Source organism: Sebastes umbrosus, chromosome 5, assembly GCF_015220745.1.
Source record: "Sebastes umbrosus isolate fSebUmb1 chromosome 5, fSebUmb1.pri, whole genome shotgun sequence".
Lineage (NCBI taxonomy): Eukaryota > Metazoa > Chordata > Actinopteri > Perciformes > Sebastidae > Sebastes > Sebastes umbrosus.
The window spans coordinates 4,920,546-4,948,461 of record NC_051273.1 but is presented as its reverse complement, the minus strand read 5'-3'; the positions used below and the strand labels follow the sequence as shown (position 1 = coordinate 4,948,461).

Sequence of the window (27,916 nt, the reverse complement as noted above, 5' to 3'; positions counted from 1 at the left end):
AATTCTATCAATTGGATATTCTAATGAGATAGGTCGACGCCTGTGTTAATCTCTGATAGTTAGTTTTACATCTTTAAATACGTGGAGGCTGATTATCCGTGTTCAGCTCTTGAACAGGACAGACATTTGTATAGTCCTCTTATTTGGACAATGCAGCCCTGCCAAAACCAATATTACCACAACATTACAACATCATTACCACTCTGCAGTGGTGGAAGAAGTACTCAGATATATTACTCAATAAAACTAGCAATACAATACAAAACAGAAAGAGAGTATTACAAGCAAAATTTACCAAAAGTACTTATTATGCAGAATGGCCTATTTGAGAATAATACATATGGCTATTTGTGCCTTAAAATGAAACTAGTGAGCTCGTGTTTACAACATAGGAAGTCGTGTACACAATATGCTTGACGTTCAAGTGGTTAAGTCGTGAGAACACCGCTACTAAGCAACGGCAATATCAACATTACTGTCGGCGTCTAGAAGCCACAGAGGCTAACAATTTAGCAAGCTAGCAAGTGGGTAACATAATGCAGGAAATTCAAAGACATAATGACAGAGGAAAAACATGGGACCGTTGGGAATATCAACATTTTCCTCAGACATATTATAAAATGATGAAGAAAAAAAATATACGACTAAAATTACCATATATACATTTTTATTTTTATTAGAAAAATTAACTTCCAAGGCCTCCGCCATTTCTGACAACGTCAACAAACGCGTCACAAATCGTGAACTCAGAGCTTTCAGAAACTTTCCACTTTGGAAAGGTGGTTGTGAATACAACATGAGGGGGGCGTTCATATGGACTCTTCTGGACGTATGGACGTTATTATTAATGCTAGTAGCAAAAATGCCTAGAAAGCAGCTGGAAATCCCTCCATAAAGCCACATTTAGACCTCAATCCCCCAACTGTCTCTGCTTTGACCCCCCAACATGACATTTTAACAGACCAAACTTTAAGGCCTTGTAGATGCTGCACTGGCTTTTATATTTGACATATACTGTATATATATAAAGGCCAATAGGATGTTCGTTGTAAAACTAAAAAATATGTTGGCACCATTTAAATAATTGAATTTTAATTAGCAATTTTGCCCCACATATATATCTTTTAATAGCAAACACATGAGCAGTTGGTTTCTCCGTAATTTGCCTCTATAGCTAAAGCAGCGGATAATACTGTCACTAATCAGCTTATATTAACTGAAGCAGTGAGCAGAGTTATGGTTTAGCATAGTGACAGAATGTTAGTGAGGAGAAGAACGTGAAATCAACGGCTAACGGTCGGAATTTCGAACGTTCGGAAATTCGAACGCTAGCTGTTAGAACCGTTGACACTTTTGTAACTGACAGTAACGTTAAATTCGAACGACCACTGCTGACGTTCTATTTTTGAAAACTCGGCGTAACCGCCCGAAAAAAAGCTCGTAATAAAACCAATAAAACCACTTTCCGTTAGATTTGATCACATGAAATAGTGCCAGTAAGTCAGCGCATGTTAAATGACGTCCGTTGGGTGACATATGGCAGGTGAGTCCATCCGCTACCTCCTCAGCAATACACATATCGATCAGACGGATTGATAACATCGATTAAAAAAAGCAAAAAAAGAAGCTGCGTCCTGTAAGTGACGAGTAAAGCAGCAGATAAAAAGGAAGCCACACATAAATGATTTATAAAGACGGTATATAACATAAGGCACAATAAATAGAGATATAAACTCACCACATCGGCTTCCGTTCGGGTTTTATACTCTTTGGAACCGGAAGAAACATTCCTGTTTTCCTCCCGTGTCTCTGAATCCAGTCTGTCTCCCCCTCCTCCGATTAACACACAGAGAAACACCAGAAAGAGGAAGAGGAGAGGTGGCTCGTGTGTTTACCAAGCTAGAAATAAAGTGGTTTCATGTGAGTGCGTGATATCCACGCATCTGTTCTTTTGCGTGTAACTGTGTGTTTGAGAGAGTTTGAGTGTCGGTGTGAGAGAGAAGCCCCGCACACCGTTCAGTCAGTCAGTCAGACAGAGCAGAGCAGAGAGAGGCGTGGAGAGACTCTCCAGCCTGCACAGTCACATCATTGGTTGACAAACAGTAATCAGATGCAAATTCCTAACCTCTGAATCAGCAGGGGCCAGCCCCCCATACCATACACCCCACACCCCACACCCCACACCCCACACCACCCGGGCAGGGGAGGTCTGTAAATGCATCGTATAGTGGAGCAGAGAGAGGTGGAGATGCAGCCTATACTGTGAGAGGGGCTGTCCAAAGATGATGCACACAAGCTCAAACTGACTTTACATTTTATTAACTCCCTACAGGTGTTCTTCAGATGAACCCTTAACTTAAAACAGACATTTGCATGTATAGATTGTTAGTAAAAATGTATAAAATATAGGGCTGTCAAAGTTACCGCGATAATAAACAAGCTCCAAACTAAATTTTGGCGAGGAAAAACTGTCATGGCCATTTTCAAAGGGGGTCCCTTGACCTCTGACCTCAATTTATTTGCCAGAAAATGTACCATATCACAATACGTATACATCTACTGTATATCTAAAATTACACATACTGCATTATGTTTGCAGTTGGGCTGTAAAAGATAACGAAATAATAACTACTAATTACTAATTTCTTTGTTTTTTATTTCTTCAATGTATTAACGCAACTTGAGATTTTTAGGTTGTAATGGGCTCAGTTTTAAAGCTAGAGTGGCGATACTGGCATCATAGGAAACTAGAAAACCTAAGGAATCAATTGATACCAACCATGTCATACTAGGTACAAGAAGGAGGTTAAATAACGCTCCAAACTTACACTAAATTTTGGCGAGGAAAATCTGTCATGGCCATTTTCAAAGGGGTCCCTTGACCTCTGACCTCCAGATATGTGAATGAAAATGGGTTCTATGGGTACCCACGAGTCTCCCCTTTACAGACATGCCCACTTTATGATAATCACATGCAGTTTGGGGTAAGTCATAGTCAAGTCAGCAAACTGACACACTGACACACTGACAACTGTTGTTGTCTGTTGGGCTTGAGTTTGCCATGTTATGATTTGAGCATATACTTTATGCTAAATGCAGTACCTGTGAAGGTTTCTGGACAATATTTGTTATTGTTTTGTGTTGTTAATTGATTTCCAATAATAAATATATACATATATTTACATAAAGCAAGTATATTTGCCCACTACCATGCTGATAATAGTATTAAATACTTGACAATTTCCCTTTAAGGTACATTTTGAACAGATAAAAAAAAGTGTGATTAATTTGCAATTAATCGCAATTAACAATGGACAATCATGCTATTAATCGCGTTTAAATATTTGAATCGTTTGACAGCCCTAATAAAATGTGGTTCTCAACAAGTGAGTCACAGTATACATCTGGGTAGTCACAAAATGATTAATGGGACAAGAAAGAAAAAATAAATGTTGCATAATTTACTAGAACTGATATTATTAGTTGATATAATACCCCAAAACAATCTGCAAGATTAATCATTTATTAAGTTTTTTTTTCAAGCAAAAATACTAAGTATTCTGTATTTCCAGTTTCTCAATTGTGGGGATTTAGTCAGACAAAAATGGACGGGCATTTTTCACATATTTTCTGACATAAACCAAAGCATTATTCAAGAAATTGATCTACAGATTATTCAATAATGAAATTAGTAATTAGTTTCAGCCCTACAAGTTATGTTTATTTATTATCTGACTTTTCTATAATTTTTTTTCTTAAGGTGAGACATGCAGGCAAAAATATTGTTTTTTTCATGCACTGATCACTTTTTAGATTTTGGGCTATTTTGCTTCCATAACATGTCTTCTTTCAGAAGAATCCACAATACACATTTAGGTGTTTATTTTACTACTTTTTCTACTTGCATTTGTAGATTTCTCCTAAATTCACCAAAAGTTACCATTAAATAATGCCTCATTTGCATATTTAAACATAACATTTAAAAAAAACCTGTAAGACAAAAAATAAATGTCTTAATGTGAGTAATCAACTAGGGGGCCTGGTGTGTCTCCCCTGAAGAAATACTTGATACCTTGACCCCTTCAAGCCTCTAAAAATCCTTCAAATGAAATTATTTTAGAGGCAGTCTGCAATAGTTTTTTTTTTTTTTAATTAATGTGCACAATGTAAATTATAGTAGGCCTTTAGTGTGTTGTGTTTACATTTTCTCTCAGTGTTGATTTTTGGTGACGGCCCCTTGGTGGAGAGCCCCTATTCAGCAGGGAGGCTGGATGGGAGAATTAATACTTAGGTAGTTTGGTGTGAAAACTGCGTAAAATAAACTTTAAAGTGAAGCACGACTTATTTCATTAAACCAGCCTGTGATATTACTGATTTATAGAGTTATGCTTAATTTTATTTTATATAGATAATTCATAGTTAATTTCACAAAGCTTCATTCATTTTGAAAATATAAAGGTGGTTATTAAGTTGACTTAAACCAACTTTTTACTTTCAGAACACATGTGGAGCTCTGCTAACATGAATGATTTAGACTAAAATAAATAGATTATTAATAATAAACATGAGATAGATGATATTACCACACTGATGGAAACTGCTGCTGCTCCTATTTCACGCAAAGTTGAAGACAACCTTAAATAACACAACAAAATATAAAAAAATCTTTCTCTGTCACTCTCTGGTACTGATGTTTTATCAAAGTGAAACCAATTTAAACCTGCATTATTATTTAAAAAATGTATTCAACACATCTTCATATATTGTATTTTGAAAATTCAAAATTGTTGAAGGACCCTCAGATACAGCTAGAGCAGGAAATACATCTGTAATCCAACATTATACACTTAATGAACCCTTTTCCATCTTAATCAAGGTAAAGCTGTGTTTTGGAGTCACATATACTGTATGTGAAACACAAGAACTAATTATGCATTTTATAGAGGAAAAATGATAAAGCACAATGTAAACAAAGGACTGGTCCATACACATAGACCAAACCGTGTGGTAAAAACGGCACATTTTGAAAAGAAAACTAATAAATAAACTCAGTGCTGGAAATTGTCTTTTCTGTCCTCATCCCACAGTTGTTGACAGCTTCCTGAAGTCACTGGACATGTCATCTATTTCCAAATCTGATTTGTCAGTTGGAGTGCTGACTGGTAAGTAGCTGGTTGCAGCTGCTTACTGAAATAAAGAGCTTGAGATATTTAAAACAGAAAAATGATCCTCCTTCTGCCTCATCAGATGAAACGGGATCCAGCAGAGAAGTGTGTTCATTGCCCTGACACGGTGAGAAATTTAAATTAATATCAAACAGGTCCCATTTTCTCTCTGTGGTGATGACAGGTATGATTTCACACTTGATATAAAAATAATCAAACATTGGCTGATGCGTTTTAGCCGGGGTGTGGAAAACACAGGAAATGTGTATAGTTTTATACCAGCTGTGTTGAGCATCAAAAAATAAGAAAAAACAGGTGATAAAAACATTTATGAGAACACAACAAAGTTCAAAACATAAATGTGCGTTTAGAAATAATCAAGCGTCCAAAATATAAAGCTTTAATCATTTCATGTAATATTAACAGCATTTGTGCTACCTGACGTTTATTTCTACAAGTACAACAAGTAGTATGACTTTGGTCTTATTATACATAAACAGAAAACTCACACATCATTGCTTTTTGAGGTTTCCTGTTTCCATGTAAATACTTAGTGTTCGTATGACTTTGTGTTTGGCACGCAAATATGAAAATAGTTGGAGCTGTATATTTAAAGTATTCAGCCTTTTCTAAATGCTTTACTTATCTGATACATGCTTTCACGATGAACTGATTAATTTATTTGCTTAAAATATATAATGATTAGTAAATAAGTATAATTAGAATGTTTGTGAAAGGGTGTACACAAAATGAACACATCACAAGAAAGACTTTAGTGATGCTGCAGAGGTGTGTTGAATATGAATAAGCAGCATCTGGTTGTTATATTCCTGTTGGTTAGTTTCAGTCCGTTCCTCTTTGTCAACACAGTTGGTGTTTTCATATGATAACATGATTTTAGATGTGACATTGTGCAGTTCTAAGCCCACTGATACTTTGGCCACTATTGAGCTGTTAGCTGTCTTCTTGCTGTATCAAAGTACAGATTTCCACACTTCATTAATAGCTGACAAATGCTGCTAATTGTCATTCATCCATACAGTTGCATTAAAGGTGAAGTCCTCATTCATTTACATTATCTCATCCACCGCCTATATGTAGAGCACAGCTTTAGTTATTTTACAAATTAAGATAATGTAAAATGTACAACAAGTGCAGCTGAAACGATTAGTTGATTAATCGATGGACAGAAAATGTATTAATTGGTGACTATATTGATAATCGTTTAAGTAATTTTTCATGGTTTCGGCTTCTCAAACGTGACAATTTGCTGCTTGTCCTTTTAATCATTTTATTTTTAATAATTTTGAGGTTTGAACAAAACAAACATTTTGAAAGTGTCACTTCGGGCTTTGAAAACATGTCACGGCATTTCTCACTATTTTCACAATTTTTTTCAAACCAAACCATCGATTAATGGAGAAAATAATCATTAGTTTCTGTCGCAGTCCTTTATACAAAATAGTTTAAAATGAGCTCCACCTCAAACTACAGTAAAATCCTGCTTTTAAGTTAATGCACCAGTAATAATAATAATCTAATGATGTAACATATAATAGTACAGCAGTCACAGAGGACATTTTTCTGCATTTACTTTTAATACTTTATGTATATTTCCTGATAATTTTCCTTTTACTCATGTAACATTTTCAATGCAGGACTTTTACTAGTAACAGAGTATCTCTACAGTGTGGTATTTGTTCTTTTACTTAAATAAAGGATCTGAATACTTCCTCCACCGCTGATAATGTCCTGTATTTCTTTGTACTAGTACGCCATCTAGTGGAAGGATTCATACCACTGCAGGTCTACAAAATAACTTTTTAGAAACTTATTTTAAATAGTTTGAAAGGATCATAAGTTAATATTCACTCAATAATTTATCTAAAAATAAAGGACCCACTTATAATCCTTTTATCATATAATATTAAATTCCTGGTACTTCTATTTAATATTTTGTAGTGGTTTTAACTTGATTACATATCTTCTAACAAAACTTGTGAAGTTACATGTTTTAGAATCTAATATGTTAGTTTAGCCTCATTGCAGACTTTTTTTTTTAAAGGGTACATGTTAAAAAGGGGTAAATATTCATAAAACAGATGTTCTGCAGGAAAATGACCCAACTGCCTCTTTAAAATAATATTTTAGGGTCTTCATTAAAGCATCCTGTTGGAGGTCCAGATGGATTATGACAAAACTTTCATAGTTGCATGTTTCTAAACTTGCATGCAAACCGTCAGTCTGCACATCAACAAATATACTGTATGGTGATGTGCTCAAGTGCCTAACATGCATGTGCGACTCTTGCACCGTGCAAAATGAATAATACGAGCAAAAGGAAATGTGGTCACAAGGCAACCTCAGTAATTTAACATGAGGATGACAGCGAGTGATGGAAAGGTACTAAGGACATTTACTACATATCAATACAATCATATTAATCCAGTAATAATTTAAACTATATAATAGTAAAACACTTTTACTTTTGAAACATTTAGTACATTTTGTAGCCAACACTTCACGGCTTTTAGCATTTTGAAGTAAAAAGTACACAATGAAATGAGAAGAATCTTAAATCCTTTAATAGATGCAGTGATAATTATAAATAGGTACTGAAGCACATACACATATCATTAAATACACAAAGATGTCTTAGTCTAGTGTATAAAGCTTTCAGACTATTTTAGGCTTGGCACAGGTCAATCATCTGAGTTCATTTTCTACAGCACAACTACGTCTAAATGTATTTAAAAAGTTGGCAGCGCACCGCGGCGGTGCGGTGAACATGATCAAAACTAGTTCATCTCTCAAAGAGAGTATACAGTACAGAGAAAATGACACCATGTGAGATTAACTACGTGACATTCAGAGTGACAACTTGAGAGCCTGAGAAATTGGATTTCCACGCAAACAAACACACAAACTTTGGTTGTTGACAAAATGCACCAACAGGTCAAGTTTTGTTACACTGCTGACAAGCAGCATAAAAAGAAGATCGGGGATAAGATATTTTTTTTTGTTTCCAAAATCCAGTCAAGTACAAATGTAGAAATATATGTACAGACAAAAAAAACATAGAAACTTGTATTCGTAAGGCAGAAGTGCTGTTCCGGGGTTTTAAATGTTAATATTGAGATGAAAGTAGAGCCAACAGGTTTTTACCATCAAAACACCTTAAATGTGGTTATTTTTCTAACACATCTACTGCACATACAGTATACCTTCAAGTTCAAACCATATTACATGTTAAAAAAAGAGGCTTTAAATGTTGACTGTGTGTGTAAACCGAGTGAGAACTGTACGTGTAGCAAGAAATCCATGAATTAATCTAAAAGTAGAGGAATAATAGCAGTTTTTAACTTTATTATAGTTCCTTATCTTGTCTTTGATTATTGACCACGACTGGAGTAACATCAACACCTCGACTACAGCGGCGTACAGTGAAAGCAGCAATCTGTGTCCACACAGTGCTGCCATACTATCATGTACTTTAGCTTCTAAGTGGAAAAACATAGACATACAGACAGTTTGGTTAAATGTAAGCGCATTCCTTCAGATGATGTAGACGAGGTGATGAGACCGGACAAAACCAGCAGAGAAACATACACAGAAAGAAAAACCCCAAGAAATTGTACCTTAAGAGGGAGTTTTCTTCTCACACATAATACAGAGATAATTATTTCACAAGCATACCAGAAGCTGTTATTTCACACCCTTGACGAAAGATTTTTTTTTTTACCTACGATGATGAGATGTGTCTGTGCATACGATGTAGAGAGATTATTAATATTCATGCTTCACACCTCACCACTTACATAAATCCTACAGGCAGCGATGTATTTCCTGATGCATTCCTCCGTCTTAGCACCTTTATCATTAGCAACACAGAGCTGCACATCCGAGACTTTATACAAACGGGTTTCAAGTTAATTTTCCATTACTTTTTGGGGTTAATATTGTCATTATTTACTGCTGTGAATTCGTACAATCTTGTGAATCTAGTTCTCACCAATCAGTAGGGGGGTGGGAATATTGCCATTAGCTTGGATCATAATGAAGCAATGTTCCTAAATTGTATTTAGGAATAAAATTAACCTTTGGTGATATGTAATGACATCAGTTAGTGACATCATCACCCGACTGTGTTACCTGTGGGACGCAGGTGTGAGGAGATTCCATTGACAACATTTGCTTCCTATTTTTGCCATTGAAAAGTCTATTTTCATGTAGTCTAAACTTAATGATTTGTGAAATTCTATCATAAGTAGGGCTGCAACTAGCGATTATTTTCATTTTCTGGCTAATCTATTGATTATTTTCTGGATTAATTGATTAGTAGTTTGGTCTATAAAATGTCAGAAAATGGTGAAAGATGTCGATCAGTGTTTCCCAAAGCATAAGATGACCTCAAATGTCTTGTTATGTCCGCAACTCAAAGATATTCAGTTTACTGTAATAGAGGAGTAAAGAAACCAGAAAATATTCACAATGAAGAAGCTGGATTCAGAGAATTACTAAAAAAATTACTCAAATCGATTCTCAAAATAGTTGGCGATTAATTTAATAGTTGACAGCTAATCGATTAATCTTTGCAGCTCTAATCATTTGCACCATGAAAAGGGACAACATGGATAAACTGTTCATTAACCTGTTGCTTTAATTTATAGCTCATAAATGATTTAGTTTCAATGTGTTTGTTTTAATAGTATGAAATGTAATTTGCTTGTATCATTAATTCATCACTGTGAATTATACATCACAAATCAGGTCGTGAGATTACTATTCTTAAATTTAAGAATAAATAATCCCCATAATATTAGTATGTTAATGAGGATATTTAAAACTAGAGAAAGGGAATTCATTTCATTCCCAATGCAGTGTGGAAACTGTAGTTCATTAGAGCCACGCAGCTCCATGGTGCTGTATTTAACTTCTACAATATTAAACGTTTTGATGGATGAAAAACTACTTTAACAACTCTACTATTAGATCTTTGTCAGTGGGGGAGAAAATGTAAAATTTGGCCTGAGGATGGTGCAACAGATCATGTTACCTAAATCAAAAGGGTTATTCTATTCTTTGTCAACCTCATGTACTCGGGCTTAGCGGTGCTTTGAGCTGAATGCTAACCACTAACATGCCTACAGTTAGCATGCTTACATGCTTTAAAATGTAACATTTAGTATGTATAAACCTGTTTATGGATAAAACTAATGGAAAATTTCCTACAGAAACCAGACACCTACCAGAGAAGAAGGCTTTTTTTAGTTCCGCTTTCTGAGCGTGGCGGACATCATTACCCAGATAACACATACAGACTCATCTACATCTCTCAGAGCTCCTGCCTGCAGCCCAGCTGTGCGGAGGAAACGTGGTCCTGATCTCAGCTCATCTGCTCCAAGTAGGCAGACAGCAGAAGACTAGGAGGCAGAAACTCTTCCTGTTTGTTCACCACTTCAGTCTGACGCGACCCGTTGCAGTCGCTGCCTGAAGGTCCAACCAAACAAACACACTTTGATCACTCTCATGTGACTGGAAAACATTATTAGGCTGTGGCCAGGCTGTGTAAAGAGGATTATGTAAACAGAGAAGTAGCTACAATTTCTATATAAATGTCTTGCTCAAAAGTTTTAATACAACTGTTTGTGTGCTATGGTTATGTCTATAAGCTTATGGTCGATGTTTCTACCAATATCTTTTCCCAAAGTTTCCCCTTTTACATGCATCTGCTCACTCCTCGTTTTCCAAGACTGCTGTAACACGAGCCGTCGAGTGCAAAACCGTTGTAACGCCGTTTGCCATCTTTACCATAATAACACTACTTTAGGAGCAATCAGACGGCGGCTGGCGGTACCACGGATTTGCACTCTGCGGCTCACGTTACCGCAGCTTCACAAGCGAGTTGAAGAACTACGGTGGCCTTCAGGTAACGTAAAAACATGAAAGGTTCTCTCTAGAGCCAGTGTTTGGTTTGTCCGTTCTGGGCTACTGTAGAAACATGGCGGAGCAACATGGCGGACTCTGTGAAGAGGACCTGCTCCCTATGAAGATATGAAGGACTCATTCTAAGCTGAAGGAAACGTGATTGTTAGCTTCAGGTGATTATACACTAATGAAAACATAGTTATGAATATTATATTCCATTTCTTTCTAATAGACCCCCTGAAATGTTACACACTGTTCCTTTAAGAGCACAATCTGCGACGCACAGATGGAAAAAACACACTTTGACAAACGGTTGTCCAATGTTCAAACAACATTCTCAGCCATTTTTAACATGTAAAAGTGCTGACTAGTTTCATATATATATATGTCTAATATGTGTTTCCACTCACTTGCAGAGACGAGGTCCATAAACTGGCAGACGGCGTGAAGCAGCAGTCTCTCAAAGCTGATTCACAAACACAAACAGAGAAATGACTTTCCACTCCTCAGTCTCCTCTAACCACTAATAGAAACAATCAACCAGTTTCACAGCATAGATCAATAAAATCAGTCGACGTGTCTGTTTAATGACAATTATTTGCCTTTTTTTTTCACATCCTGTTTTTGTTTTGTCATGTTGTATATCCTGCTGCTGCAATGATTCCACGTCGTGTGTAGTTCATACAGGTTTCATGTAATCTAATCTAATATATATTCTAGGAGGGGAAACATGATCAGGATCCATCAGCCGGAGCTTTCAGCCTGTATTTCAGCCACCAGGTCAAGTGTTGCGGTGATTCACGTCAGAGTTGTGGGCGGTGTTGGAGAGTCACTTTAATGGTCCATTAAACAATTAATGCCAATTAACGTCTTTTGTTCCCTCATGGCTGGGTTGTACAGCTCTGGATCACCAGTTACGTGATTGGCCACCACAGCGTGACGTCTGGTTGCATTTCTCCAAAAGTTGATTCTGTTTCAACTTTTCCGCAGCAGGCCGCTGCAATTTTTTTCCGGTGTTAGCTACAGATCGATGATGCTGACTTATTGATCAGAAAGCTAAGTACAAGTCTAACCTCTCCTCTCTTCTCCTACATTTGTGAAGTAGCACTGCTAAGCCAATGTTTTGGCATTTGTTCTCTCTATAGAAAATATTTAAGACTTCTGTATATTAGTTTTAAGACTTTTGAGGAAATTGAATTCAATGCTTTTTGAAACTTAAATACCAGCAGACACGCTGAATATAGAAGAAGGATTTCTACCTGCTGGCGAGGTTGGTTGTGTAAACGGAGTGAGGTTGAGCGATGAAGACGCTCAGAAGGTTTTCCTCAAGTACTTCCAGAGTTCCCTGTGAAGAGAGAAATAAAATAGTGGGTGGCAGCAAGCAATCATGTGTCCTCAAGCACGGTTTGCGCTTGAGCCAAATACTGAACTTCTGCGGGCTTCTATGCTGAGTCACGGTTGTGGTAAAACCTGTTTGCAAGAATCTGGAACAGCACGTCACTGTTTTCTACAGAGCCAAAAATAGCCAATGACGTACAGGTCAACTAGGAGAAGGAAAAAAAAAGACTTTTGCGATGGTGACTATGAGACAAAAAGCTGGTGAAGCCTCTGAGTTTGATCCACAGCAGAGACGTAAGAGAGAAAAGTAAAAATGTCTTCCATCATATCACCATTTGGACATGATTAGAAGTTGAGGCGATCAAACTTTGACTTAAGCTCAAAGCTACTGTATGTAGACTCCTACCATGTACGATGAAAAGATGATACTCACCATGGGGATTTGTTTCCGTTTAAGAGTCGCTCGCAGCCTGCGATCGATTCTCTGGAAGCAGTCCTGAGCAGTGAAGGCAGGATTTACTGTGAAGAGATGAGTGACGGTCAGACTAAACAGCCGTCACTTAAAACAACCATCTTACAAACAAGCACGGACTGAGACGCTCACCATTCCTCTCGTCTTTGAGAGGCCGGCTGGTGTTTTTCTTCTTGGCCTCCTCCTGCTCCAGCAGAGACAGCAGCCTCTCCTGCTCCTCGCCGGAGCAATTCATGAAGTCATTCCATGGCTAAAAGAACAAGAGGAAGAAGAGTCGATTATAAACTAATACTTGTTTTACTGAGTGCTTTTAGATTTGATCAAGCTTTGATCAATGATGTAAGACAAGCTCTTAGTCTCTGGCTTTTGTAAGGAATTGAAAACTTAAAACATACACCAAAACTCACCTTTATTTAAACTTAGACAGTCTTTAATGCTGGGAAGAAAAACAGAAAAGCCAAAACCAAGTAGAGCTGCAATGATTAAACAATTAGTTGTCAACTATTACATTAATCTGCAACTGTTTTAATAATCGATTAATACGTTTTTTGTCATTTTTTAAGAAAAAAAAAGTCAAAATTCTCTGATTCCAGCTTCTTAAAAGTGAATATTTTCTGGTTTCTTTACTCCTCTATGACAATAAAGTAAATATCTTTGAGTTGTGGATAAAACAAGACATTTGAGGACGTCGTCTTGGGCTTTGGGAAACACTGATCAACATTTTACACTTTTTTCTGACATATTTATAGACCAAACAACTAATCGAGTGAAAATAATTGTTAGATGTAGCCCTGAAACCAAAACAGACCTCACGCCACTCCTGCAGCGTTAATGAGCAGCAACATTTAAGCTCGGCTGAAGACGACTCACCTCTATGTAATTTCCGTTGGTGCAGGCTTCAGTGAAGATGGATGGGATCGCCGGGTTACTGCAAACTTCCAGATCATCTTTGGAGCACTCGTCCCTCTCAAGAAGATTAGCAAGAAAGCGCGCTGATTTTCAGAGAAGACGAGAGAGAGATGGACAGTGGTGATATACGCAAAGCTTCATTGACAGATTCATGAATTTGAACATGCTCTTTTCCATTGCTGAAGGCAACGCACAGGTTTGTCCGGCATTGTCCATCCTGCAGTGGACGACAACATCTTATATAATATCATCTCATAATGAGAGCTTACTGTTCTCCAGTCGGCGGAGGCTCTTCTTGCCTTTGGCTCGGGGAGTGAGGTCGGAGTTGCGGATGGCTTGGTTGATGTAGAACTGCTTCTTTTTGGTGGGAGACACTCGCTTGGCTGGAGAGTTGGGCAGGGAGGTGCATTTACGCTCCTCTATCAGGCTGGGAAAACAGAGGACGGGTTGTCAATTAAGTCACACAATTGCTAAAGGGGAAGAACAGCGCTTCAGACCTTATCAATTTGAGTTATTTTATGTTGTAGGTATGTAGTTAACTTGGAACTTTTTTGGTGTATCCACTTTCTAAAAATGCTGAATATACTTTAGATTATTTTATATCTCCTAAAATGTCTCTACAAGAAGTGAGAGTTCAGGCATATACACAGAAACTGTAATCATTCAGCTGTGAGTTACATGTATACTGTAGGTAGACAGGGGTGTAAATGCAAGTTTCATCACAATACGATATATTGATACTTATGGACAATGATGCGATATTTGCTGATATCACAAAGTCTGCCACGGACTGATTTTGATGTAATTCAATTCAGGGGTTGATCGATGACACGATATCATATTCCCATTTAACACAGTCAGTGACATTTATATCAACTCACAAAAAACAACTAAAATATGATTTGACAATTTGAATACTGAGCTCTGTAGGAAGGAGGTGCGCTTGGACGGAACTGGTGACACAGACGTGGCATGGGAATTTCACAATAAAGTCATATCTTAAAGATGCGGAGCAGCTAGAACAGGACATGGACAGGTGCAAATGGTTTTCCATCCAGTGTGATGAGTCGGTTGACTCCAGCGATACGGCCCAGCTGGCTGTCTTGAATGTCATGAAATCTAAGCTCAGAACAAGACTGACAGATGAACATTTAAATGACTCCATAAGAGTGAACCTAAGTGCATACACCTCTCTTGTTGACTCAATGCAATGCGAGACGTCTCACTAACTGTTAAAATGGCTGAATGCATGTAATACATGCATGTGACCTACAGATGATGAAGGGAATATGAAGGGAATGTGATGTGATACAGTGATACGTGGTCAGACGGAAAATAAGGACGAGGAATGAAATTGGCACCCGCCACCTGCCAAATACAGGGTAAATGTTGGCTGTGGCGGGTACAAATTTCAGGTCACCTGCCACCATGGCAGATAGGTAGGTAATAGTTTACATGCAAAGATTAACTCAGTCAATGCTTTATTGTATTTGCAAAGATATGCGTCCTCTGGGATAAATGCAAATGCAGATCCTACTAATCTGATTGCATAAAAAAGTAAACTTATTTTTTCCTCAGATTTTATGCATATGGCGGTATGTTCTTCATACTATGACATTATAACTAAAATTAGATTTGAAAAAATCTCAATATATCGCCTTACTTACAGTACCACCGCAATATATCGTATTATAATGGTAACCCCTGTATCATGATACATATCGTATCGCCAGATTGTTGCCAATACACAGTCCTAATGTTTATAATTGTAAAGCGTTCTACATAGACTTCAGAAGTGGCAGACCAAAAAAGTGTGTGGTTAGAAGAAATGTTCAGTGACCTGCCACAGTGGCATGTGAGGAAATAACTTAATTTTAATTTTAGACCCTGAAAAGAAGTAACAAAATTGTTTTGTTTTCTATGACATTAATCCGATGTGAATTGAATAGTGTGAGCTTGATACAATGAAAATGTAAAGGAATGCATACAGAAATAAACATGCACATGCTGCTGAATTTAAGATGTTGATGATGTCAAAATGTGAGTTTTGGATATCAACATTTTCTAAATGTTCACACAAAAGAAGCTTATTCAGCTGGTTTGGGTGGAGCAGAGCAATGTGAATTAATGTTACTAATAATATAAAATATGAGTAGCTCTCTGCCACTTTCATTTTGTCAAAGTAGCTCTCAGAGGAAAACAGGTTGGAGACCCCTCTGCCATACAGTATATCATTACAACATAATCTTATCTGACATATTATCCAAGGAAAGAATACACCAAACAGCTAAAGTGGCTGTGAAAGGTGGATAGTCCTCCTTTACTGTACTTTACTGTTTCTGTTTTATCACTGCAGTATTGTTAAATGGACCAGAGGAGGAAGAGCATCCTGCAGGATCCATAAAACCATAAAACAGAAGCACCACAGTACAGTAAAGTAAAGTACAGTAAAGGAGGACTATCCACCTTTCACAGCCACTTTAGCTGTTTGGTGTATCCTTCTTCTTTCCTTGGATAACATGTCAAATAAGATGATGTTGTAATGATATATACGGTCGTCCTTCACTGTACTGTAGTGTGGTGCTTCTGTTTTATCACTGCAGTCTTGTTAAATGAACCAGAAGAAGGAAGAGCATCCTGCAGGAGCCTCAGATGTAGGTCAGTGGGTGTCTCCTCCTCTGCTGGGTTTCTGCCTGTCAGTTGCCATTTTTAGCTTGTAGCAACTCTACTGCAACATAATATGATGTGACCTCTTTCTGGGCTAGTTAGGTTAGATATCATACAATCTCACTTTAAACCTTAGCAGACTAGAAGCTTAGCTCCCAGACAGTGGCATTAAAACAGCTTTTATTACAACATGTTTTTAAATACATGCCCCCTCTCTCATTATCTGATGTGATGAATGAAGTGCCAGCTGATCAGCTGATGTGTTGGTAGAAACACCCAGGCGTGATTTAAATGTGGATTTACAGAATCAACCACAAACAACAACACATCCAGGTCAGATAGCTAGCTAGCTGCCAGCTGTTAAAAGGCCAACAGAGACAGATCATTAAACTCCTGTTAAAACCTTAAAATCAACATCAACCAGATAAGCATGATAAGCAAGAGAGCTGGCTCTATTTCTAATCTAAAAACAGCTCACAACTGCAGCAGTGATTAAAGCTAGCTGGCTATTTAACTGGAGCTAATTCAAGCTAATGCTAAGTAGCTAATGCTAAGTAGCTAATGCTAACAGACTGGTGATGCTCACTCACATATAATCCTGCTCTTCATTGTTATTTGTCAAAACGACCATCTCAAACGGAGGGAAGTCACACTGTGGGTGTTTACGGTGTCGTGTAGAACAGAAGTAAACCCAGTCTGGAGGGTAAATGAATGTTAAAGCAGGTAGTTAGTGTGGCAGGTTGAGTGGTGAGCAGCTGGCTCCTCTGGCTCCTCTGGCTGCAGCCTGACAGTGAACACTATAACAGACTGGCTGCTAGATGTTGTCATCACGCCACTAACAAAGAGGGGAGGACATAGTGAGAGCTCTCACTCTGTCTCTATGTGTAGTTGCTTTTTGAAACATGTAATCACTTCAACATATCACTTAGTTTACTTCTCTTTACCACATTTAAGAGCATTTATAAATATATATTTCTATCAAGTTTTCCACCTTAGATATGTATCTAAACATTGGATTTAATGTGTAATCATTGTAACTATACCATTTTTTTTTACATTTTGGACCATATCACACACAAAGAACTGTTAACAAGTTTATATATTTGGTCATAAGTGGTAAACAACACTTATTTAATATATATATATATATATATATATATATATATATATACACACACACATATATACATATATATGTATACATATATATATACATATATATATATACACATACATATATATACACATACATATATATACATATACATACATATATACATACATATATACATATATACATATATGTATATATATATATATATATATATATATACACATATACATATACATATACATAAATATATACATATATATACATATACATATATAAACATATACATACATATATATTTATATATATTAGGGCTCTCAATCAATCACATGATTATCCATAGTTAATCGCGATTAATCGCAAATTAATCATACATTTTTGTATCTGTTCAAAATGTACCTTAAAGGGAGATTTGTCAAGTATTTAATACTCTTATCAGCATGGGAGTGGGCAGATATGCTGCATTATGCAAATGTATGTATATATTTATTATTGGAAATCAATTAACAACACAAAGCAATGACAAATATTGTCCAGAAACCCTCACAGGTACTGCATTTAGCATAAAAATATGCTCAAATCATAACATGGCAAACTGCAGCCCAACAGAAAACAACAGCAGTCAGTGTGCTGACTTGACTATGACTTGCCTCAAACTGCATGTGATTATCATAAAGTGGGCATGTCTGTAAAGAGGAGACTCGTGGGTACCCATAGAACCCATTTACATTCACATATCTTGAGGTCTAAGGTCAAGGGACCCCTTTGAAAATGACCATGACAGTTTTTCCTCACCAAAATGTAAACTGATTAGTGCAGCTTTGAACTAAATCACAAACAAACTGCAGAAGACTTTGCTTTATTTTTGCTATTAACAGTTAAATGTATTTGTGGACTTGTTGATAACCTACAAAAACACTTATTGGTCCTACTGATAATCACCACATGAAGGCTAATGTGAACTAATTCTTTAAATGTGGCAGCTCACACATACTGGTATGTAGATCCAACATACAGATACAAATGATGTACATGACGGGAGTTTCTTTTTTTAAAACGAGTGATTCATCTTGTTAATAAACAATCTTTGGCAAACCTCATAAAAAGAAAATTCCTGTCATAACTTGCAAAGTGAAGCCTCTGCCACCTCCATCATCTTTATAATCCAGCATCTTTAAGTGGTTTCAGGTCAAACATAATCCAATCTGAAATAACAATGATTTACCCCCACTCACCATTAAGGGTGACTAGAGTTTGTGTGCATGTTACCATAACAGCCAGTTTAATAGGCCTGCCACAGAGTCCTCTAATTGTTCTCAGCTTTTCTTTGCTGCTGAAGAGAAAAAGAAGCTGTTCAGTTTCAAACGTCCGAGTGACAAACTCTGTCAAGTTTGGACATTTTTTTAATTGTTAATAAGCATTTTTTGAGAGATGTTTGGGCAATATCAGAGAAGCTTCTCAAAGGTGTTTTTATACAAATTTTGGAATGAGGAAAAGGACAAAGAAAGCAAGGACAGTAATACTAGGAAAACATGAAGCAGCCACTTGTCCATTGATCGTGGGCAAAGTGAAGACATTCAAGATGAGAACTGAGAAGTCAAAGGAGAAGATTACAGTTGCCACATCAAACAACAACTCCACCTCAGCCGAGGTCACTACATGTGAGACGTCAGGGAACAAAATGAGGCTTTGTGTCAACCTGATGCCTGTTCTGGCTGCAGCGAAGGAGCCTGTAGAGGAAGAGGAGGTGGAAGAAGACGACACCATCTGCGAAGGTGAGGAGGAACCAGAAACCAGCAGCAAAAATGATCCATCTGTCATTAAATCAGTGGAACAAACATGTGGTTCTTCCCAAGGATTAAATTTGGACACCAAACCACCACTAAATCCTCGGCTTGTGCTGCCACCTATAACTCAGTCTAAATCAGCTTCTGCTGTGTGTTGTGACCTTCAGAAGAGATGCCACACACCTCTACCTTCCATCAGTTTATCTGAGCAAACAAAGACCATCTCTTCAAATGTTTCTATAAAAGGCCCTGAGGTGGTTACAGGACAAGGACGAGACATCGGGCCCTGGATAGACAACCCCCTGCTCTCTAAAAGTGTGAGTGAACTGCAAAACCAGCTGAATAATAATGTTCATTTTCCTGATTAAATCTCCTCTTTAATATCCTGAGATTGAAACATAGTGCTGCAAAGTTTTGCTCCTGTAAATGTGGTTTATTTTCACTTCACAAAGGACATGAAGGAAGTTAGCATTTATACCTACCTTTACTGGAAACCAGGAGGAGGTTGGCACAGCTTACGATTAAGAGGAAACGATTAAGTCATATTTCTACACAAGGGGAAGAACACATTAGCCAAGTAGAGTAGAAATCAACAAGGCTATATGAGCAATAGAAAGAGTTTTAAAAGTCAGAAACATCAGCAACGTCATGAACAATGATTGAGTCACTGGTATTGATCAGAGACTACAAATATAAACATCCACACATTCAGTACAAATCGTTTTTATTGCTCCTTTAATTTGGTCAGCGTGCTAAAACACAAATGACAAATGCAAAGACTTTAAGTCCTTAAAACTAGGTTTAAAATTCAGAGTTTGAAAGGTAAATACTATGACAAACATTTAAAAAAATAACTTCAAAACCACAGTTCAAAAGCTAATTTAGTTTTTCAAGATACTCAGACACCAGTGATGGCAAGTAACTAAATACGTTAATACAGTACTTTGTTTGAGTATTACTATTTTATAGGGCTGTCAATTGATTAAAATATTTAATCATGATTAATCACAAATTAATCACACATTTTTTATCTGTCCAAAATGTACCTTAAAGGGAGATTTGTTAAGTATTTAATACTCTTATCAATATGGGAGTGGACAAATATGTTGCTTTATGTGAATGTATATATGTATATATTTATTATTGGAAATCAATTAACAATACAAAACAATGACAGATATTGTCCAGAAACCCTCACAGGTACTGCATTTAGCATAAAAAATGTCAAACTCACATGGCAAACTGAAGCCCAACAGGCAACAACAGCTGTCAGTGTGTCAGTGTGCTGACTTATAATTAATTATTAATAATTTATAATAATAAATCAGTCACGGGGGACATTTTTCTGCAGAGAGTACTTTTACTTTTCATACTTTAAGTCCATTTTATTGTTAATACTCACACTACAGACCTGTCTGACTCTCCTCTTGTGTTTCCCTTGCAGAGATCTCCTGAGTTTCGTCTTCCTGACATCTCCATGTCCAGTCTGAACACTCTGCTGCAGACGGTCACAGAGAAGCTGGCCATGAAGAAGAGGAGAGGTGGTGATGAAGGGCCGTGGAGACGTGTCCAGTCTGATCATCACCTGGTGGTTGTTAGTGAACAACGTTTGAGAGAGAAGAGCGTCACAGAGAACAGAAACCTGGACGACACGTATGTTTGGTGGTTTTGGTGGTTATAGTACGAGAGGGGAATATAGAAAGGACATTATCAGGGTTACATTAAGGTTACAGCATTTTAAAATTAAATATCAGATATGAATACAGTATCATCCCCTCTGGATGGGGGTTCCTGCCAGACCAGCTATTGAGGAACAGACTGGATTTTATTATTTATTCAATTAAATTAAATTTGATGTCTTTTTCATAAATCACGTCAGCTGAATTTGAACCGATGCAAATGTTTCCTCTTCAAAATCTTGTCTTCCGAGTAAACAGATCCCTTGTGCGTGTGAACGCCATTTGAATCCAGTGAGAGAATGGCGGACCCCGCCACTGACAATAAAAACTATTATATAGAGAGGTAAATAATGATTTTGAACACATTTAATGGCTATAACAGAAGACATACATTCATTCAAATATCTGGTTTGATGTGATGAAAAAGACTTCTTCATTTATGAGCAGTAATGTATCCGAAAGAGCAACTGACACTAATTTTAGTGTCCTATGATGGTCTAAATACAGTTTCTAACCAAAACAAAGAAACAAACTACTGAAATCTTGGCAATAAAAATGGTCAAATCCTAAGATATTTAATGTTTAAAATTATAGTTGTTATTGAACCCTTAGTAGTGCATACCTTAATAGATAAAAATGATATCGCTCCATGAGTTATTTAAAGGTCCCATATTGTAAAAAGTGAGATTCTAATGTCTTTTTTATTATAAAGCAGGTTTAAGTGCTGTATAAATACTGTGAAAGTATTGAAATGCTCAATCCACAGAGAAATACACAGCCCGTATTCAGAAACTGTGCCTTTGAAACAAGCTGTTAGGATTTCTGTACATTTGTGATGTCACAAATATACAACATATAGACCATTACACAGTTTTAAACTGAAACATTTTAAATGTGTACCTGTTTATTTCCTGTTGCGGTGTATGTGAATGACATCAGCTGATAGGAAGTAAACATAGACTGAAGCTGTTGCCTAGCAACGCAATTCCGCTGAAATGCACTAAAAAAGGAGCGTTTCAGATATGAACACAGTGAACACAGGCATATTCAGACAGACAGTATGAGGGAAATAATGTTTTTTTTTAACATTACAGCATGTAAACATGTTCTAGTAGAAACATAAAATACAAGAATGAACCTGAAAATGATGATATGGGACCTTTAAATAGGTTTACTATGTTAAGATTTTCTGTAGGTGGTTGTAACCATGTGTAGATTTAGAAGTTTATTTATCTGAATAATATTGGATAAGTGACTTTAGTGTAAAGAAAACTGTCCAGTAAATTTGGTTTCTGTCTCTTTTCTTTGAACAGTAAAGCAATAACAGAAACAGTCGTGGTTGGACGCGGCATAAACGGATGGAGGAGCGTCCCTCCACTTTTATCTGCACCAAAACCAACGCTCTTCCTCACTGTGACGAAGAAAAACATCCACACTTCCCACACGCTACAGTGATTCATTCATTAAAAACATTTAAAAATGATACAGGAAACCATACAGTGTTATTTTCCTTCAGGGCAAAACAAACACAGACATATACTCGTTTTTCTTTTCTAACATAATATCTTCAGCATATAATGTACATCTTACAGTAGATGCACAGATACATTAATGTTCAAGTAGAACTTTTCAAGCATAATACCTTAAAAGTACATTCAGTAGTACAGACTCTCATTCCATCATTATAACCCATTTCAGCTTTTCCAACACACTTAACCTTTTTAAACATTATATTTTATAATGTAACAATTGGAATAAAACCCTTCTGATTGAATACTCTCTTCTGATACGTTATGTTTGTCTCATGCCTATAGTTACTATTGTAACAATCTTTTGAATATGTAACAGTGCATTAAAGTGCAGCAACAACCTGCTTTGGACATTCAGTCAGCTGTGTCATAAAAAGAAATATATAGTTTATTAAAACAAATTTCAATTAATAAAAAAAACAACAACAACTGTTGACCAAAGGCAATGCTTTTTGCAGCTCAGAGTGAATTAGGGCTGCCCTCTCTTAGTCGATTAGTTAAGTAATCGGTTGTTTTGGTCTTAGTCGTCTTTTTTAATGCTTTTTTCATGCGGAATGACTTATTTCTAAGAAACACATGAGCACATCTCTGGTAAAAACCAGATTCAAAGTGGTGCTTTTGTGTGATTCTTTGTGGGGAAACTCAGTTTTACAGATCTGTTGATTAAATCAACCAATCTATTAGTCGACAAAATCATATGAGTGTCAGTCGACTAAGAATTTCTTTGGTCGAGGACAGTCCTAGACTGAATGCTTTTGATATATTATTTAATATAATAAATAATTATACATTTTCATTTAAATTAAATCAATTAAATTAAAATATTCTAATTAATTAATCATAATTCCTTTGATTTAATTTGGTGTGCTGTAGTTTGGCATTATTTAGAGGAACGACACTCTGCAGCTAAAACAGTGTCGAGTCACACCTGTGTATCTGCACTTTTTCAATAGTTTAATATTTTGAAAATATTTTAATGTCTTGTGATAATTAAACGAGATGTCCAGACCTTTCATGAGCTGTGCAGGATGTATGTCAGATCCCTCTTCATGTGACTTATACAGTAGAAAGAAAGAAACTAAACGTGACTTAATTATTAAATAACCATGTAACACCCTCCGTTTGGACGGTGACACTGTTACCCAATCACACCAAATAAATAAAAACAACAAAAAATTAATTTTGACAGATAAAAGACAAAATAAATTCTTGATTTAAAAAACAATAACACTTTCAGTTACAGTTCTCATTAAATATTTAAGAGGTATTTCATAATTAACTTGCAGTAAGAAGTCTCTCCACATAAGAGATAGTGTATATTGTTCTGAAACAACTCCTCAAATGTTTTCTGATACATAAATTCATCTCAATAATTACATGTAACACATGTAATTCAGTTACCATTTGAGAGTTTGCAGCATTTTCTTTTTTTAAAGTGCTTTCTGCAAAATAAAGATGAGATTGTTAGAGGTCTAAGGATTGAGCCCTGAGGAACGCCACCCCTTGTTTTTACATTGAGAGTTGCATAATATTATTTCAGGATAAATAACTTTGGACTGATGAGATTGATACAGAAAGAGAAGACACAGTGTACGATTTTGAACCCAAATAAAGGGTATAGAGCTGCAGATATGTTGACGGGTGAACAAGGCACCAAAGCCATATTAGGAAGTACTTACCTTTCTTTCTTCAGAGGAGACCAAGGGGATAAATTTACCTCTAGTAATTTTCAAAGTCCATCTTTTCCACTTCTAACTCCGATGAGTTGTGTCGTTCCATGTCGCATATTGAGGTGGCTGCCACTGAAAAAATGAATATACAGCGAGTAATAAAAAGCCTTTTATTGGTCCTTTGAACCTGCGTCCTCTGCTCATGTTGCAACAGTCCACTTCACAGTGCACTGTCCTGTGTGTTGTTGTCAACTATAAAGAGTGCAGAAGGACTTTTACTGGAGCTCTCTGCTCTGTGTTTGGACCCACTGGGTTTACTGGATTCTCCCTGAGCTTCACCGTTACTGCTGTCTGATCTACCGCTGCCCCTTCGGCTTCTCCTCTGAGCCTTCTCCTCTCTCGGTGGTATTATGGTCATTGCTGTACTGCTGTTTTTCTCTCCGTTAGCTTTGCCTTCTTTAGATTTGACCTTGCCGGCTTTTGGCTTTTTGGATTTATCCTCTTTCGGTTTGCTGCCAGATGATTTCCCACGCTGCTGTGGGGTCTTGATCGGCTGAGGGGGTGTGATTGGCGGCTGCGGTTGGATGGTAGGAGGGTTAATCCTGGTGTGCAGCGTAGTTGGGTTGTTCTGTACTGTTCTGTTGCCGATGACCACATCTGTGAGGAGGTCGTCGTCATCCGTCTGCTCTTTGGCAAAGTTGACAAACACCTACAGAAAAAAAAAACGCTTTAGAGGCACATTAATTCATTCTTTAATTCATTTAAATTTGCCTGATTAGTTATCAAGCTAATAACTGTCAGCCATCCATCACATTCTTGTTGTTGTTAACACCTCTTAGCACAAACTAATGGATCTAGTAGAAGCAGGGAGATAGGTTAACTGACTAAACTACAACTCAAACATTGTTCAAGAGTTGAGAACCAGGATCAGGACCATCATTCCTTCTCACCTGGTCCAGGGTGGTCTGTGAAACGGAGAAGTCGATGACGCCCAGCTCCTCGTGGTTGTTGGCCAGCACATCGAAGACCCGCGCAAGGCAGCAGGCGTGCGAGGGCAGCTGGAACTGCAGCACGCTCTGGTGGCGCTCCTTCAACTCGATGCTGGGGAAAGAGCTCTTCATATAGGTGCTGATGGGGCACGGGTCCGGGTCGGACTTAGGGTCCGCCAGACGGAGTATGATGGTGTAGCCATCACCAAACCTGGAAGATGAAAGATGACACAGTACTCAAGATTTTATACGTACTGTTACAGTTTAATACAGTTTAATGGAATTAGATTTAGAGCAGCTTTAAAAACAAGGACCATACAACACACACAATATAGAAAAAGTGAATCTCACAAGGGTCTACAGGATCAAACCAAAGGACTTCCTGCAGAGGTATATGCAGTAGATCCACAGACTGTATACACAAGCATACAGTCCATACAGCTGCGTAGTGAAGCCCTTTACTGTTGATGCTGTTACGTTTAAATGTCCTGACTGCATTGCTCTTAAGTGAATCTAAGTTTAAAGCCAGTCAGTCTCATGATATGTGTTGTTCCTGAGTAGAGTAGCACATGCAGTCTACTGTGTGCAGTTTACACTGAGGCTATTTTACCAGTTTAACATGCGTTAATTCAGTAAGTAAGGAGTAAAGTTAGACGACGTGAGGCATTTGAAGCAGCACGACATTCATTCATTGACTGATACATTGTGTTTTGAGTTTAACGTGTATTAGACAGAACACAGAGTGCTTACCTGTTCTTCAGGTGTTGTACAGATCCGAGACACTGGAATCTGCCGTTCACCATGATGGCCATTCTGGTGCAGAGAGCTTCACATTCCTCCATACTGACCGTACAGACACATAATAAAATCCATTAACAAATACACTATGAGGAAACTCTTTGCCTTAAATACAGAACTGATGCAGCAGTAGGAGATTATTTACAGTGTTTTATGTTTTCTCCATTGAAGGAACAGGAAACTGGGGGTCATCCTGCTGGTGTGTCTTGGCTATTACAGCCACTGTTAATGAGTATATGAAGAATAATTCAGTGTACATCTCCTCCTACCTGTGGGAGGTGAGAACTACAGCTCTTCCCTCTTTGGTGACGCTGACGATGCAGTTCCATAGAAACCTTTTGGCCTTTGGGTCCATGCCAGTGGTGGGCTCATCCTGACAAGAGTTAAAGAAATCAAAGCATCAAGGAAACAACGTTTAAGTCAACATATTAATACATTTTAGCAATGTTACTGAACGCATTTTACAAAAGAATGAAAACGGATATTACAGTAGTGGCCCCAACAATTAAGATATTGAACCACATCATATAGGAAAAAACATGCATGTACGTTTGTGATGTAAGGGTTCTTATGTGCAATATGTAGAAATATGTATGTGTTTTATATTTAAAATGTTATTTATTCCAATATTTAATGTAAATTCAGAGCCATTTTCCCCCATCTAATTCATATAGAATTTAAACAGGTGATATTAAGTTTCATCCTCGGTGTTGCTCTTCAGCTGTTTGGTGAATAAGTTTGTTTCTCGGGGTGCCCAGGTATCTCACCTGTAGAGTGGGCGCCCCATGTACCGAGGCTGAGTCCTTACCGCAGCGGCCCGGGGTTCGAATCCGACCCGTGGCCCTTTGCTGCATGTCATCCTCTCTTTATCTCCCCTTTACAGTCTATCTGTCCTGTTTGTCTAATAAAGGCAAAGAAGCCCCCAAAAAATTATCTAAAAAAACCCCAAACAAACAAAAAGTTTATTTCTCACCAGGAATATAACAGGCGGAGCCCCGATGAGGGAGATGGCAGTGGAGAGTTTCCTCTTGTTGCCTCCGCTGTAGCCTCCAGCCTCCCGCTCAGCGTACTGGGTCAGTCCCAGCCTCTGCACCCCCCACTGCGCCACCTGCAGGACAGCAGAGAAGGTACATTACTCTATAATCCTGCACAGTGCAGCTAAATATACCCGTCACTCCACATCAATGCTAACCACCGTGTCTGACAAATTCTAAAATCAAATGAGTCAATGTTGTAATTTCAGCTTTGACGTGAGCTGCTCCTTTACGTTACCTTGGCAACAGACTCCTCTGGCACTCCCCGGAGGCGGGCGAACAGCTCCAGATGTTCCCGACCCGTCAGCAGGTCGCTGATGGCGTCAAACTGTGGACAGTAACCCATCAGCTGGTGGACTCGCTCCATCTCTGTCAGCACACTGAGAACCACAGAAACACACAGTTTTACGGTATTACCAATACTAAAATCTCATGTTTGATGTCATAAACTTAGTAGAACAGGACCTTTGTAAAAGTGGAATGACTGGGTGGGGCAGAGAGTTTGTACCTGTGGTGATTAAGGAAAGCCTCTCCGTAGGTGATGGCTGTGTCTCCGGTCAGCATGCGAAAGGTGGAGGTCTTCCCTGCTCCGTTCACCCCCAGCAGGCCAAAACACTGGAGGAAACAAACGTCAAGTTATTAATATATCTACACATGCAGCAGCTGTAGCGAGCAGCTGCGACCATTCCCTTGAGACTATAGTGAAGTTATTCAGTCAAAACTTAGCTAACATATAACAGATGTTTCACTCTACAGTAGCAGCAGTAGAAACAACTGGAGTAGTAGCAGCAGTAATAGTTGTAATGGTTGTAGCTGTATAAGCAGCTGTAGAGGAAGTAG

At 37.7% G+C, this 27,916-nt stretch overlaps 4 protein-coding genes and 1 long non-coding RNA gene across 11 annotated transcripts in view; 2 read left to right on the top strand and 3 right to left on the bottom strand.

The window, feature by feature from the left end:
• The window catches only part of arid3a (AT rich interactive domain 3A (BRIGHT-like)), a 57,230-nt gene extending 54,623 nt beyond the window's left edge, over window positions 1–2,607 (bottom strand). Inside the window, exon 1 of one of the 2 annotated variants that reach the window (XM_037769988.1) lies at window positions 1,739–2,607. The gene's annotated coding sequence lies outside the window, so the exon portion shown is untranslated. The remainder of the gene's footprint in view (window positions 1–1,738) is intronic. The other variant, XM_037769990.1, reaches the window with a different exon arrangement.
• On the top strand, window positions 934–10,528 carry LOC119488396. Its single transcript, XR_005206950.1, has 4 exons — window positions 934–1,543; window positions 5,088–5,162; window positions 5,248–5,292; window positions 10,400–10,528. It is a non-coding gene; the product is annotated as an uncharacterized LOC119488396 (long non-coding RNA).
• Window positions 10,414–17,275, bottom strand: r3hdm4 (R3H domain containing 4). Its single transcript, XM_037769995.1, has 8 exons — window positions 17,070–17,275; window positions 14,082–14,239; window positions 13,774–13,895; window positions 13,036–13,153; window positions 12,865–12,950; window positions 12,353–12,438; window positions 11,504–11,559; window positions 10,414–10,655 (listed from the first exon to the last, which is right to left on the bottom strand). The coding sequence occupies exons 1-8, from the start codon at window positions 17,108–17,110 to the stop codon at window positions 10,552–10,554; spliced, it is 771 nt and encodes a 256-aa protein (XP_037625923.1). The 5' UTR covers window positions 17,111–17,275; the 3' UTR covers window positions 10,414–10,551.
• Window positions 17,276–19,080: 1,805 nt separating this feature from the next.
• LOC119488393 lies at window positions 19,081–22,541 on the top strand. 4 transcript variants are annotated; one of them, XM_037769993.1, is made up of 4 exons: window positions 19,081–19,694; window positions 20,822–21,030; window positions 21,308–21,399; window positions 22,370–22,498. In XM_037769993.1, exons 1-3 carry the CDS (start codon window positions 19,173–19,175, stop codon window positions 21,393–21,395), a joined length of 819 nt encoding a protein of 272 aa, XP_037625921.1. In that variant the 5' UTR covers window positions 19,081–19,172; the 3' UTR covers window positions 21,396–21,399; window positions 22,370–22,498. The 4 variants fall into 4 exon arrangements, 3 of the variants coding, with proteins under 3 accessions (XP_037625921.1, XP_037625922.1, XP_037625919.1); XR_005206949.1 differs by having other exon boundaries at window positions 19,082–19,694; window positions 21,315–21,399; XM_037769994.1 differs by lacking the exon at window positions 21,308–21,399 and having other exon boundaries at window positions 19,087–19,365; window positions 19,447–19,694; window positions 22,370–22,541.
• A 996-nt stretch (window positions 22,542–23,537) lies between these two features.
• The window catches only part of zgc:172302 (phospholipid-transporting ATPase ABCA1), a 36,171-nt gene continuing 31,792 nt past the window's right edge, over window positions 23,538–27,916 (bottom strand). For all 3 annotated transcript variants that reach the window (XM_037769984.1, XM_037769986.1, XM_037769985.1), the window contains 7 exons: window positions 27,585–27,691; window positions 27,315–27,456; window positions 27,016–27,150; window positions 26,312–26,415; window positions 25,995–26,087; window positions 25,206–25,455; window positions 23,538–24,964 (listed from right to left, as the gene is read on the bottom strand). In XM_037769984.1, coding sequence (XP_037625912.1) covers window positions 24,476–24,964; window positions 25,206–25,455; window positions 25,995–26,087; window positions 26,312–26,415; window positions 27,016–27,150; window positions 27,315–27,456; window positions 27,585–27,691 — 1,320 coding nt within the window. In that variant the 3' untranslated portion in view covers window positions 23,538–24,475. The remainder of the gene's footprint in view (window positions 24,965–25,205; window positions 25,456–25,994; window positions 26,088–26,311; window positions 26,416–27,015; window positions 27,151–27,314; window positions 27,457–27,584; window positions 27,692–27,916) is intronic.

Bases quoted from the DNA above. Each gene is read 5' to 3' on its own strand.
- r3hdm4 (XM_037769995.1), bottom strand. From the start codon at position 17,110: ATGGTCGTTTTGACAAATAACAATGAAGAGCAGGATTATAT. The intron at 13,896-14,081 runs GTAAGCTCTCAT...TCTGAAAATCAG, and splicing joins CCTCCGCCGACTGGAGAACA to CGCGCTTTCTTGCTAATCTT. The intron at 12,951-13,035 runs GTGAGCGTCTCA...ATCTCTTCACAG, and splicing joins TCTCAAAGACGAGAGGAATG to TAAATCCTGCCTTCACTGCT.
- LOC119488393 (XM_037769991.1), top strand. From the start codon at position 19,173: ATGAGAACTGAGAAGTCAAAGGAGAAGATTACAGTTGCCACATCAAAC. The intron at 19,695-20,821 runs GTGAGTGAACTG...TTTCCCTTGCAG, and splicing joins ACCCCCTGCTCTCTAAAAGT to AGATCTCCTGAGTTTCGTCT. The intron at 21,031-22,369 runs GTATGTTTGGTG...TTCTTTGAACAG, and splicing joins AACAGAAACCTGGACGACAC to TAAAGCAATAACAGAAACAG.